The sequence below is a fragment of the Rhinatrema bivittatum genome, chromosome 8 (genome assembly GCF_901001135.1).
Source record: "Rhinatrema bivittatum chromosome 8, aRhiBiv1.1, whole genome shotgun sequence".
NCBI lineage: Eukaryota > Metazoa > Chordata > Amphibia > Gymnophiona > Rhinatrematidae > Rhinatrema > Rhinatrema bivittatum.
Window position 1 is genome coordinate 99307508 of NC_042622.1, and position 13636 is coordinate 99321143.

At 43.1% G+C, this 13636-nt stretch overlaps 1 protein-coding gene across 1 annotated transcript in view; it reads right to left on the minus strand.

Annotated features, from left to right (window-relative positions):
* The window catches only part of C5 (complement C5), a 128095-nt gene that overhangs the window by 79751 nt on the left and 34708 nt on the right, over positions 1–13636 (minus strand). The window contains exons 15-17 of the mRNA XM_029613368.1: positions 7547–7676; positions 7339–7401; positions 5379–5585 (exon numbers count right to left, since the gene is read on the minus strand). Of these exons, the coding sequence (XP_029469228.1) occupies positions 5379–5585; positions 7339–7401; positions 7547–7676 (400 nt within the window). The remainder of the gene's footprint in view (positions 1–5378; positions 5586–7338; positions 7402–7546; positions 7677–13636) is intronic.

Here is a 13636-nt window from a genome sequence, read left to right on the forward strand (position 1 = left end):
TTTTGTTATTTTTTTCTTTGCATTTCATTTGTGGTTTATTTCATTTTGTTTATATGAAATGAAATAAGCCAAATGAAATGGAAAAGAAAACAAAACAAAACACAGGGACCTGGTTCTCCCCTCCTCTTCCAAATAAAAACAGTTCTGGTGCCCCAAAATAAACAAAACTTTTCCCACCCTCTCTCCCTAGAGAGGGTGGGACTCTATTCATGGGTCTGTAGAAATCCAAATGGAGCAGGAGTGAGGCCCAGGTACTCCTGCCCTACCCGGCAACCTTCTTAAAAATGGCAACAGCAGACCAAGGTCAGCACCATTGTTAATTCTACAGTACAAATTGGTGCCAGCCAGGCCCAGGCCTGTGCTGTTTTCTATGGCAGAAATTTAAAATGTTGCCAGTCTCAGTCTATTGGTACCATTTTTAATCATTAATGTTTTAAATTACCTGGGGTCCAGTGGGGGGCTCCCGGCGCGATCTCCCGCTCTCTGGCCACGGCTGCGTTAAGAGAAATGGCGCCGGTGGCCCTTTGCCCTTATCATGTGACAGGGCAAAGGTAGCGCCGGCGCCATTTTGGTTCCTGGCTCCCGACGTCACGCGTGCAGGAGATCGCTCCCGGACCCCCGCTGGACCCCCAGGGACTTTTGGCCAGCTTGGGGGGGGGCCTCCTGACCCCCACAAGACTTGCCAAAAGTCCAGCGGGGGTCCGGGAGCGACCTCCTGCACGCGGGCCAATTTACCAATATTCAAAATGGTGCCGGCGCTACCTTTGCCCTCACTATGTCATACGGGCGACGCGTACGCAGGAGGTCGCTCCTGGACCCCCGCTGGACTTTTGGCAAGTCTTGTGGGGGTCAGGAGGCCCCCCCAAGCTGGCCAAAAGTCCCTGGGGGTCCAGCGGGGGTCCGGGAGCGATCTCCTGCACGCGTGACGTCGGGAGCCAGGAACCAAAATGGCGCTGGCGCTACCTTTGCCCTGTCACATGATAAGGGCAAAGGGCCACCGGCGCCATTTCTCTTAACGCGGCCGTGGCCAGAGAGCGGGAGATCGCGCCGGGACCCCCCCACTGGACCCCAGGTAATTTAAAACATTTTGGGGGGGTTCGGGAGGGTGGGGGATTTGTTTTAAAGGGTCGGGGTGGGTTTTAGGGTTGTTTTGGTGTGCCGGTTTTCCCACACCCTATTTAACGATACAATACAAATGCCCCTGACGATAAATCGTGGGCATTTGTATTGTATCGTGCACTCTAACGATTTTGGACGATTTTAAAATTATCTGACGATAATTTTAATCGTTCAAAAACGATTCACATCCCTAGTGCATTCTCATTTTTCTGGAGGTGCGATTAACACATTGGGCAGCCATGTCAAATGTAATCGGTGCAGCGTTTGTGATAACCTTAAAGAGGGAGAAACATGGACTGATTCCGTTACATGCTATTGTGTAAAATGTAAATCCATCACCAATTGTGAATCATCTAATGTCATTTATATAATAGCTTGTTCTGGTCCAAAGATATATGTGGGGCGGATTTGTCGTAAAGTTAAAGTGAGGTTGATGGAACACCATTCTAGACTTAACACATCCACTAAGATGGTGCCAATTGTAGCTCATTGTGTTGAAAGACTACACACTTTTGAACAATTACAGTGGACAGTGATAGAACAAATTGCTCCTATGATATGTGGTGGCAACTATTCAGTGCAATTGAATTATCGGGAACAATTTTGGATGTTCACTTTACAAACAACGCATCCTAAAGGTCTGAAGGATGATTTGGATTGGTCATCATTGATATGATGTATAGCTTTGTTATCTGTTATTTCTGAGTCCCATGTTCATCTATTTAAATGTAATTCACAATAGAACATTGTTTCAGCCATCTTGACGCTGTTTGCCGAATGCATCAGATGAGAATGTATTCCTTTGTTTTCTCCCATTGAATTTAATGCAAAATTGTGTGTTCAGTGATGGATCCCCGATGAAGGACTTGTTCCGAAACCTGGCCATGTGGGAGTGCATCATCTGAGTTAAGTAGACTTGTGATTAACTTACCAAGATTTTTCCAGTGTGTGGTATAGGGAGCATATCATCTGAGTTTAAAAAGGACTTGAGCTATTTATGAAATATTTTTCAGTTTGTGCCATTGATTCATAATAATCTATCTCTCAAAGTCTTTTTATACAACATTATTTTCAGCGATTTCCAGTGATTAAGTGGCAACATAATCATTACCAGAGATTGTTTAGTTTACTTTAAATTAAAAAAAAATCTTTTTTGAGAATACGATCACGTTTTTGTGGCACTGCATTTGTTAAGTAAATAAGGCAGTTGGTGGTTGGTTAATGATTACACAGAATAATACATTGGTAACCTGGATGGGTACCTGAAGAATGTATGTATGAAACGATCACTGTCCGTCTTCACATATTTTTGATGTGAGTTTAAATTAATTAAGCAATATTGCCTCTAAAAACATTGATTATTAGTGATTAAGTGGGGTTATTTTTTGTTTTTGATTCATTATATAGGCACACTATCTTAGTGAACAATTTCCTCATTTCAAAAAAATGCACATCCATTAATACCAAAATGTCTCTTAAATATTCTTTAAGCCAAGTTAACTGGCAATGTTTTTGAATAACAAGATTATATAGGAGGGCAGGCCTTGACTCCTTGCTCCCATAATGAAGTGTCTACAAAACACTCTATTAATGTTTTATTTTTGTGTTCTTCAGTGGGTTCTTTTGTGGGATTGTAATTTGACCTCCCATTATATTGAGCACTGTGCTGTTAAACTATATATCTGTTTTCTTTATTTTCATATTCTATGTTTCTTATCATTAATGCTGGGTTTTCCTCTCAATTATGTTCTTCAAGTTGTAAGAAAAATGGATCATAAATAAAAATGTCTTTAAAAAAAAAAAAAGGAATCTTCTTGTACTCTCTGACATGTCCTGAAAATACAAAAATCATTGAGGTAGAACCCATGGACACACACACAGGTCTCAGAGGGCGACTTTTCTGCCTTTGGAAAGTAAGCTAAATATAAGTTGATGTAAAAAAATTAGTGAAGAGAAAAAAAAATCTATATCATTTTGTTTTAGGGCAAGACTAGTATTAAGGCATAGCAGGAGCAAGAGAGAGAGGGAGAACCTCTATAGAGAGCACTATATAACTTTACTATTTATACCACTGTAAAAGGGGGAACTTTTAACTCAGGGTGGGGTTTGGGGTGGGGGTAGATTTGGGGGGGTGGGCATCAAACTAGGTACAGAATCCATTATACAAATCAACTCCTATTTTACCTTTCATCACTCCAAATGCAGAAAATCTTCCGTGATGTCAACTTTGCTGTTCATACCTCTGTGTATGTAAAACTTCCCCCCCCCAAACCTACACCCCCCAAACCCCACCCCGAGTTAAAAGTGCCCCCTCTTACAGTGGTATAAATAGTAAAGTTACAGCGTACTCTCTACAAAGTTTCTCTCTCTCTCTCTCCCTCCCTCCCTCCCTCCTTCCTCTCCTATGCAATAAAAACCTTTTTGGTTGGAACATGCCTGCAGTGGATTAATTGGAAATGTATCACACCTTGCAGAAATTGCCTATGTGATGTGGGGAGCAGGGAAATTATCCTAACCATGCTCCCTTTTTATCATGGGCGCTAATTCCACTACATTTATAGCTCATCCCTCTCGTCCACCCAATTCAACCTTTACCTCCTCCTCCTATGCAAGTTCCTCTCTGAATCAGACCTCACATACTATGTTTACGCAGATGACCTACAAATCTTACTCCCCTTAAAAAAAACCCATTGAAAACACACTAAAAATCTGGAATCAACTCCTGCCTAAAATAACCCAACTACTCTCACAATTGTCCCTCTCCCTCAACCAAAACAAGACCGAAATCATATACATAGCAAACAACCACAGTACACTCCCCCCCTTGAACCACACACCTAACTGCACGGAGACCCAACTCATGCATACTGTAAAAAACCTTGGAGTAACCATCGACAATGAACTAAACCTCAAACATCACATCTCAATGATCAAGGACGGATTCTTCAAACTCCAAACCCTGAAAAAGCTCAAACTGTTCATTCACGCCCAAGACTATTGAACCATCCTCCAAACACTGCTCTTCTCCAAGCTTGACTACTGCAACTTCTTCCTCCTTGGCCTCCCTACTTCCACCCTCAAACCCCTACAGGTACTACAAAACGCTGCCGCTAGATCCATCACAAACAAAAGGAAAAGCGACCACATCACCCCCATCCTCAAAGACCTTCACTGGTTAACCATCATCCACAGAATCCAATACAAACCCTCACCCTCATCCACAAAAAAATGATCAACAACAAGATGGACTGGTTAACCACAGCACTCCTCCCATACACCTCACAAAGAAGCCTCTGATCCACCAAATCTGGGCTCCTTGCCTTCCCCCCCGCCCCCTCCCTCCAAAGCAGCACACCTCTCCTCAGTTAGAAAACGTGCCATATCAGTAGCCAGCCCCACTCTATGGAACTCCCTTCCACTCCAACTCAAAATTGAACTCTCAACCCAAACCTTCAAAAAACGCCTCAAATCATGGCTATTCCAGAAAACCTTCCCAGCAGAAACCTAGCCCACTAATTCACTCCTCAGCTTTAGCCAACACCTTCAAGTGAAAGCACCCTGCTAGCCCAAACCATGCAAACTCCCAGTTTTACCTTGGCATATGTATTATAGTTAGTTTTCTTGTTATTCTATTCTGTCCTAAGTTATGCTCTAAAAATCAATCTTTCCTAAGCCATGCTTTTATATGCTAACCCTCAACCTGACATTAGCACATGTATTATAGTTAGTTTCTTGTTAACTGTTCCAAGCTTTACTGTAAAAATAAGCAACCCATATCTTATTTACTGTTCAGTTGTAATGTGAACCAATGTGTTATCTCGATCGAATGTCGGTATACAAAAACAAATACATAAATAAATAAATTTTGATAAATCTAGGCCTAAGTATGGTGAAAGGAAACAGGTACAGAACTATTGTAATTATTATTTAACTTTGCTTAAGGTTTTTTATTTAAATTCATGGGGTTGCCGTGTTAACCCACTTGAATATGTGGAAATGAAGGTCAACAAAAAAAATAAATAATAAGGTAACTCCTTTTTATTAGACTGACTACATTTCTTGATTAGCTTTCTGCAAATACATTCCCTTCCTCAGGTCAAAACAAAATGAGTCATTTTTCTTTGGACCTGAGTAAGGAAGTGCCACTCCTAAAAGCTGGTCAAGAAAGGTAGCAAGTTAGTCCAATAAAAAGGTACCACGTTATACTTTTTTTTGCTGACTTTTGGGGGATTTTTTTCTGTAGCAACCATGAAACTTACCCATTCTTGCCAGGATCAGGTGTTTTCCCGACTCAACTGCACGAAGTTCATTTGCCCTTTCGCAGCACCTTTTAAATGCAGCCATGCAAAATTTGCCTTTCCATTTGCCAATACGCTGAAGCCTGCTTTCACACGTCTCAGACACAGGGTATTCACGGACTCCGTCCAAGCAGCACTTCCTTACGTTTTTGTTCGTGTAAGTGTTGGCTGAAACAAGACAAAATGTATATTGGAGACTCTTCTTTACAATTGGAGCCTGTAATATGAATCCTGGGAATGAGTCCCTTACATCAGTACAAGGCAGAATATCATAGCTGTGTTCAATAATTGAACTAATGACCTCTTGCAGTGGTTCTCAGTCCAGTCCTGGAGCTGCACCCAACCAATCCATGACAAACATGCATGACGTGGATTTGGTTCTCTAACATATACAAATCCATCTCATACATATTCATTACAGACCAGTTAGGTGTGTCTCCATGCTAGGGTTGCTTTCTCAAGCCTAGAAAAATCTGTACATCTGAAAACAGAATCCACAAAGTAAGGTTTAAAGATTGCACCAAGTATAAGGTTTGATGCACTAAGGCTTCTTTCCCATTTTGTGTCTATAGGAAAATAGCTTAGTGAACCAGGCCCTAATTAGCAAAACTTCTCCTCAAAATTCCCAGGATTTGCAGAGTAATGATTTCTTTCCTTTGCACAAAAGTTGTAATTTCAGTTACCATAAATTGGTTATCCATATGAGCTTAGCAAATACATCTAACTACTAATACCTCCCTACATTAGAAAATTCAGAAATAAAAGGAGGAAATGTGTGCTTTGGTAGGTTTTGGTAAAACTCATGTATACATTTTTATTCCTTAATATTGCTGCTGAGAATTTTAGCAATTTCCAGACCACGTGCCTGCTCCAGACATAAAGTCACCTCAAGCAAAGAGACATTTCAGTGGAGATATAAAAAAGTAGAGAGGCACAAAATCCAGCAAAACACACAGAAGCCTTGCAAAAATGAAACACCTTGAATCCATGCAATTTATGCCAAGAAAACCCAGTGCCATGCCACGTTAACATTCACAGAACAAGATTTTACTCAACTGGGGAATTTGATATTGCACAAGCTTTCAGATTTTTTTCTTAAAAAAAAAAGTACAGGATTATTGAATTTCATGGGTCTGATTCACTCTTCCTAGACAGGGCCGGTGCTTCTATTAGGCAAACTAGGTCATTGCCTAGAGTGCCAAAATTTTGGGGGCAACAAAATCCCTCCAGCGTGAGGCCCAGAGGAGGGAAAGTCAGTATTGCCAAGGAAGGTAGTGCTGTGTTGGAGTTGCCATCAATAGGTAAGTTGGAGGTGGAGTGTGCATGACTGAAGGTTCGCCTAGGGTGCCCAATACTCTTGCACCAGCCCTGTTCCTAGTTCTGAGATGCTTCCATGGTAAAAACATAACAAAAGGTGAAACACTCAATGACTGGTCATCAACTTTTCAAAAGTTCCTGGTTGCTCAGCACTTTGCCCCAGGCTTAAATTTCATTTCAACATATGCTTCAGACAATTGGTCCTGAGATACTTCTTTTCTAATACTCATACTACTTAAAACATGAGGAAATTTCATCCAAAATGGTACGGAGGTGCTCAATTCAGCTCACCTGTGCAGCTGTGAAATTGCACAAGATTTGCATAGTGTATGAATATAGCGTCAAGAAAAAAATATCTGTTGCAAAAGCTGAAAGGGGTGCAAAAAAGCACCATGGACTTTTGGCCAGTTCTTAAAACTAGCCCCCAGACTCACATCTCATTATTAGCATTATTATTATTTTCCCTGCAGGCCCTCACTCTTCCCTTTTCATCCTCCTACTCTCAATAGGCCAGCACTGATTCTGGTCTGTTTTCTCATTTCTAAATATCGAGGTCTACAGTGCATACTATGCCTGAAAGGAAATCAAAGGAAATCGGAGTTACCTATTTTGTTAATTTCATCCTCAAATGATCTTTTCGGTCTTAATACCTCAGTACATGCTCTCTCTGGGAAATGAAAAAGGACATGTTTTAAAATGTGTACAGCACATTTGTTCTGCATTACCTTTTCACTAAAAAAGAACTTTTTTAAATTTAAAAAGTAATCTAGGTAAGACTGGCCATTATAATTTGACAGAAGAGAAACCAGCACCAGGGTCTTTGGATGCCTCTACATTGGCGTTGGTGATAAATGTGAGGCCTGCCATTGCAAACACATCTGCGTTGTTGCTTCCTCCTCCAGCGCCGCAGCCCAAGTCACTCTTTTCAAAGTCCATTAGTACCTGTCATGAGGGGCAAAGAAAGTAATTTACTGACATTTGCCAAATGTTATCAATACAAGAGTTCCTGACCTGTAAATAGTTTCAAAGGCAACTCATAGCAATGGAATGCATCCACCACCCTGACGTCTGATGTTACTCTTGACTCTGTCTCCCTGAAATCCCATATCATGAAGACAGTAGCACAGAAAGAAAGAATATGAAGGCAGATAAGGACCAAAATGCCTATCTGCCCAAATTGTTTACTATAGCATACCACAGATCTCAGTTGATCTCAAGCTTTCCTTCACTTCTTAGTGGATAGAGACCCTGTGTGTTTATATCGTCATCTCTTAAATTCTTCTACTGGTATTGCCTCCATGACATCCTCCGGAAGGCTATTCTATACATCCTTCACCTTCTCTATGAAGAACTATTTATTTTAATGCAGTAAAACCAGAATCAAGTAGCTTTTGCAGTATAACAATAAGAAGAGAAAATTGGCAGACTAGATAAGCTTTGCAGTTATCTGCCATCATATTCCATGTTTATATGTAAATACAAGTAATGTTATAAAGACTGTTGAATCATTAGCTGACTAGGATCCTTTTAGACTTGCATGGGAAAGCAGGCACTGTAGTTATATATCAGAAAGCAATATAGCCTTGATAAGTGGGTTGTATAATTATTAGATGAGTTACCTATATATTTTGATTTCTTTGAATAGTATTTATGTACCGCCCCCCCCCCCCCCCCCCCAGATAAGGCACATAGGGCCATATTTTAAAAGCCCTACGCACGTAAATCCAGAGGGGTTACGCGCACCGGGCCTATTTTTAAAAAGCCCAGTGACGCGCGTAAAGTCCCGGGGCTTTACTAAAGGGGTGGTCCGGGGGTGGGGCGGGGCCAGAGGCCTCCAACAGAGCTGCCATTGCCGCTGTGTTGGAGGATCATGTGCCGGCAGGCTGCTGGCGTGCGCAACTTGCGCCTGCCTAGAGGCAGGTGCAAAAGGTAAGACAAAGGTCAGGGGGCGGGTTAGAGTAGGGCTAGGTGGGGGGTAAAGGTTAGGGGAAGGGATGGGAAGGTCAGGCTAGGGGGGGAGGGAACGGGGGAAGGCAGCGCGGCTCGGCGCACACAAAGTGCACAATTGTGCACCCCCTTGCGCGCCGACCCCCGATTTTATAACATGCGCGCGCCTGCACGCGCATGTTATAAAATTGGGCGTACATGTCTGCGCACTGGGTAGCGCGCGCAACTTTTAAAATCTACCCCATAAAATATAAGAGGTTCTAGCACCTATGTGGGAATTAGATATCAAGACTATGGAAAGGGGTCAAAGAAATGATATAATGGACATGGATCCAGAGGCAGGGAGGTAGAGAAATTTTCTAAGCTGGACAGGGAAACCAACTACCTGGATCTTCCCTCTGTAACCCCTGTTCTTTACTATCCCAAATGGTTTATTCTGGTATCAATGTATACACAAAATAAGGTCTATTTCATTGTATATTCCAAATGGTAAAAATTTTATTTCTGGGGATACCAGTAATAAATATTTACAAAAATAGTAAAGGACAATATAAGTCGTTGATTTATGTATAGTTCATAGGTTCTCACAGCCAAATTTCATCAAGGGATATCAAGTTATTACTACTGCTACTTAACATTTCTATAGCTCTACAAGACATATGCAGCACTGTACAAACATACAATAGTGCTATGCTACCAACAAGTATTACAATAGTGAGATTTTCTTTCTATGTTTCAAAATGCACTCAAATACTCCTGACTTCTACTCTTTAGGAAATACATTACATTTCTTTCACAATCCTGGTATAGATGCACCTTGGTCTCCAATAGATGGACTTAGCTCCCAGCCCTTGGTTAGATATCTGCAGAAGGACCATGCCATTCAATATTGCACCTCCCCCAGAGGCTTGCAGGAACTGGAAATCCTTTCGGCATAAGGGGGGGGGGGAGGGGGGCTGGCCCATGTGACTAGGAGGCAGTTTTGCTTACAGGAGGGAAAGGAGTGTTTTCAGTGTGCCGTCCAAGTTTAGGCCCCTGCCTAGATAAGGAAGGGAAAGACACTGCCCTGCCAGGTCTTGGTTATAGACTGGAGGAAAGAGAGAAACAGAGAGTTTGGGTTTTTTGCCTTTTTGCTAAGAGTATTAAGATTTTTGTTGTTTTTGCCCTGCATCTGTTGGGAAACTGAAATCCTCTTTCCAAAGGTGCAGGAGAAATGTGGATACTCCTTCGCCTCATCAAGAGAAGGTTGCAGAGACCTGTAGTTAAGATTCAATGCTGTTTTTGGCCAAGACTGAGTTTTCCATCTGATTGGGAAGGAAATATTTTTCTGCCCCCTTCCTTACCCATAGCTGGACTGTAAGAACTGTTCCAGTATAGGCTTTTCCTTCAGAAGGGTCTGAAGTCTATCTTTTGAAGAAGATACTAGAAGAGAAGAGCCTTTGGAGACCCCCCCATCAGAGTTTCCACCCCAGAACACAGGCAGGTTGGAGTTTGGAAATTCCCTCTAGACATCAAGTACTCTGGGGAAGGGGATATTCGCCTTGGTTAGGATACCCCAGCCCCTTGGGACACAAATTCATTCCCCAACATGAATGAAATACAAGTCCAAGTTTCATTATAAAGGGACACTTCCACAGAGGGAGATACAACTTAAACCTATGCTCCCTTAAGGATAAAGAATCTGGATGTACTTGGGTACTTTATTATTTGCTTCTATTGATTCTTTTCAAATCAAGCCCAGTAAACTTTAATGTGAGATTCCAGCCTGTTTTGTCAAGGTACCTGTCCCAAAGAGCAACACACACACACACACACACACAGAATGTTTCCAGTGCCTGTGCCAAGATGGTTAGTCTTCTCCCACAGCAAAGAATCTACCCTTTGGAGACAGAAGAGTTGGGGAATTGGCAGAAAAGCTAAGCCAATTTAATACATTCTTTTATGATCCTTTGGAATCAGACATATTTCTCGAAAAAAGGGTTACACTGATTTACATTATCTTAATCTTACCATCAACTAAGATACATCAACTTCTTCTCAATACCCACATCAGCTATAGTTACAATTTGTTTTCACTCATAGACTACAGGATATCACCTCTCCTTAGGTCAAGTAACTCGGTATCCTTACTCCATGACTCTCTTTCAGGCAGTATCCAAGGACTTCCCCAGCTTCCTAGGCACACTCCTCTTTCCAGTTTTCTCTCTTTCTCTGGTCCTCCATGGGCTGCAGGGCCATGCATCTCTCCTACTCCTCCTCTTAGACCCAGGTCAAGTCCCTTTTTTGCTTCCCAATGGGAGGAAACATCTATTCATGATCGGGTCTTTTCCCCTTGAGAGGGAAAGTCCCTATAGATCCCTCTCCAAGAATGGGAGAGTCTCCGGTCTCACCAGTCTTCTGGGGGCTCTCTTCAATCTCCCCCTGCCAAACTTTGAACCAGAATTGTATACTTTCATGAACACTCACCCTAGAGGATCCCATTCTCCACCCTCTTAAAGGAATACACCATCCTAACCCCACTAGTAACTCCATCTAAAAACTTCCCTATTAAATAATATGCAACAGGTTCTATGAACCATTCACTAGGCCATCTAGTGGCAGTTCACTGGTAGCGCACACATAGTAATTTTCCAAATACCTAACAAGAAATCTTGGGGCTTCCCCAACCCAAAATTTCTTCTGGGGTCATACTCCAATGGCAAGGACCCAAGTTAAGGTGCCCATTACATTTGTAATGTATCATTACTATGAACTGTTAGATTGAAATGTTGCAATCTGATTTTAATCTGTTTGGTATTACTGTACTACACTTTGGGCCGGATTTTAAAAGGGTTACGCGCATAAGTTATGCGTGTAACCCTTTTAAAAGCCCCCTGCGCGCGCCGAGCCTATTTTGCATAGGCTTGGCGGCGCACGCAAGCCCCAGGACGCGCGTAAGTCCCGGGGCTTCGCAAGGGGGGCGTGTCAGGGGCGTGCCGGGTGGGCGGCGCAAATTTTGGGGCGGGGCAGGAGGCATGTCGGGGGCATGACGCCAGCCCGGGGGCGTGGTCGAGGCCTCCGGACCAGTCCCCGGGTCGGGTGATGGCGCGCCAGCAGCCCGCTGGCGCGTGCAGAGTTATACCTGCTTCGGGCAGGCGTAACTCTGCCGACAACGGTAGGGGGGGTGGGTTAGGTAGGGGAAGGGAGGGGAAGGTGCGGGGGGGGAGTGGAGGGAACGGGCAGCGCTTAGGGCTCGGCGCGCGCAAGGTGCACAAATGTGCACCCCCTTGCGCGCGCCGACCCCGGATTTTATAAGATATGCGCGGCTACATGCGTATCTTATAAAATCCTGCATACTTTTGTTCGCGCCTGGTGCGCGAACAAAAGTACATGCGCGCATAAGTTTACAAAATCTACCCCTTTGAGTTCTTTGATTGTAGGCAAATAAACTTTTAGAAAGAAGGTAAAAGCACTGCTCTATTTGCAGGCCTTTAACATAGAGGCTTAAGTCACATTAAATCCTTCACCCAGGCTAAAGGTTACCACCTGATTTTCACAGATTGACGAGGCGTGAAAAGTGTGAGGCATGACAAGTGTGAGGAGAATGTGAGGAGTCATTGTTTCATGCATTGTTTGTTTGCTTTAGTTTGTCAATGATTTTATGATCAAATTTATTGTTATCGATTGATTGATCGATTTATGTTTTATTTTGTAATCCACTTAGGAAATGTTCATGATTTTAGTGGAATAGAAGTACCTTTAAATAAATAGTAAATACCTTTAAATAAAAAAAGTGTAAATTGTGATTTGCTAAACCAGGGTATCCCAAACCTGTCCTACTGACCCACAGCCAGAGTGCTTTTCAGGATATCCACAACAAATATGCATGGGATAAATGTGCAGATACTGGGTGCTCTATGTATGCAACTATATCTAGGGGTAGATTTTAAAAGAAGCGCGCCAGCCTTCATGTGTGTGCGCTACCCGGCACGTGCACATATACGCCTGATTTTATAACATTGTTGTCCAAAGCTCTGGCCCCTCCGCCAGCAACACTTTCCCACTTTCATCATTATCTAGTAAATCGTTTCTCTCTGCACCTTACTACCCCATCTCAGTCCCAGTGGGCAGCTGCACTCCAACCCCCCCCCCCCACCACCACCACCACCACCCCGGATTCCCCATCCCAGCCCCAATACCAAAAAAAAAAAAAATCCCTGCTGGAAGCAAAGTCTTACCTCACCCACTTACCTCACCCCGAGTCTCCAGCGCTGCTTCTGACAGGAAGTGAGAATAAACTTCCCTCAGTTTCTGCTTCCAGTGTAAGAAATATAAGTCAGACGCAGCGCTGGAGACCTGGAAGCGGGTAAGTTAAGACCTTGCTCCCTGCAGGATTTTTTTTTTTTTAATATCAGGGAGTGGGATGGAGGGATCATCTGGCAGGAGTTGGGGATCTGGCTTAACCCACTGGGACTGGGGGTGGGATGGGAAGGTGCAGGGAGGAATGATTTACGAGATATTGATGAATACGGGGAAGGGGTGCTGGGTGGGGGAGCCTGACCTTCAGACCGTAACATTTTCAGTAATGTAGAAATGTTTAGGGGTGGGGGATGCATGGCCCAACAGGGCCCTTTATTAATTAGGTTAGTGAAGAGAGAGAACTGGTCCACAGGCCCTTCTTTTTTTGGGGGAGTTCTGACAGCGCTACTTAACCGGATATCTTTGAAGATATCTGGTTAAGTTGGAAGTTATCTATCTGCACAAGGCCAGACAACTTTAGACTTGCTCTGAAACAGGTCTAAAGCTATTCAGCTAATGCAGCCAGAAAGAAATGAAAATCGGCCGAGTTAGTTGGATAACTCGCTTCCTCCCCGAATCACCCCGAGTCATCCATCTAAATGGCTTTGAATATTGACCTCAGTACTTTTCATTTTAACCTGTGGAACTGTGATTCCTAGCCTAAGCTTAAGAACTTG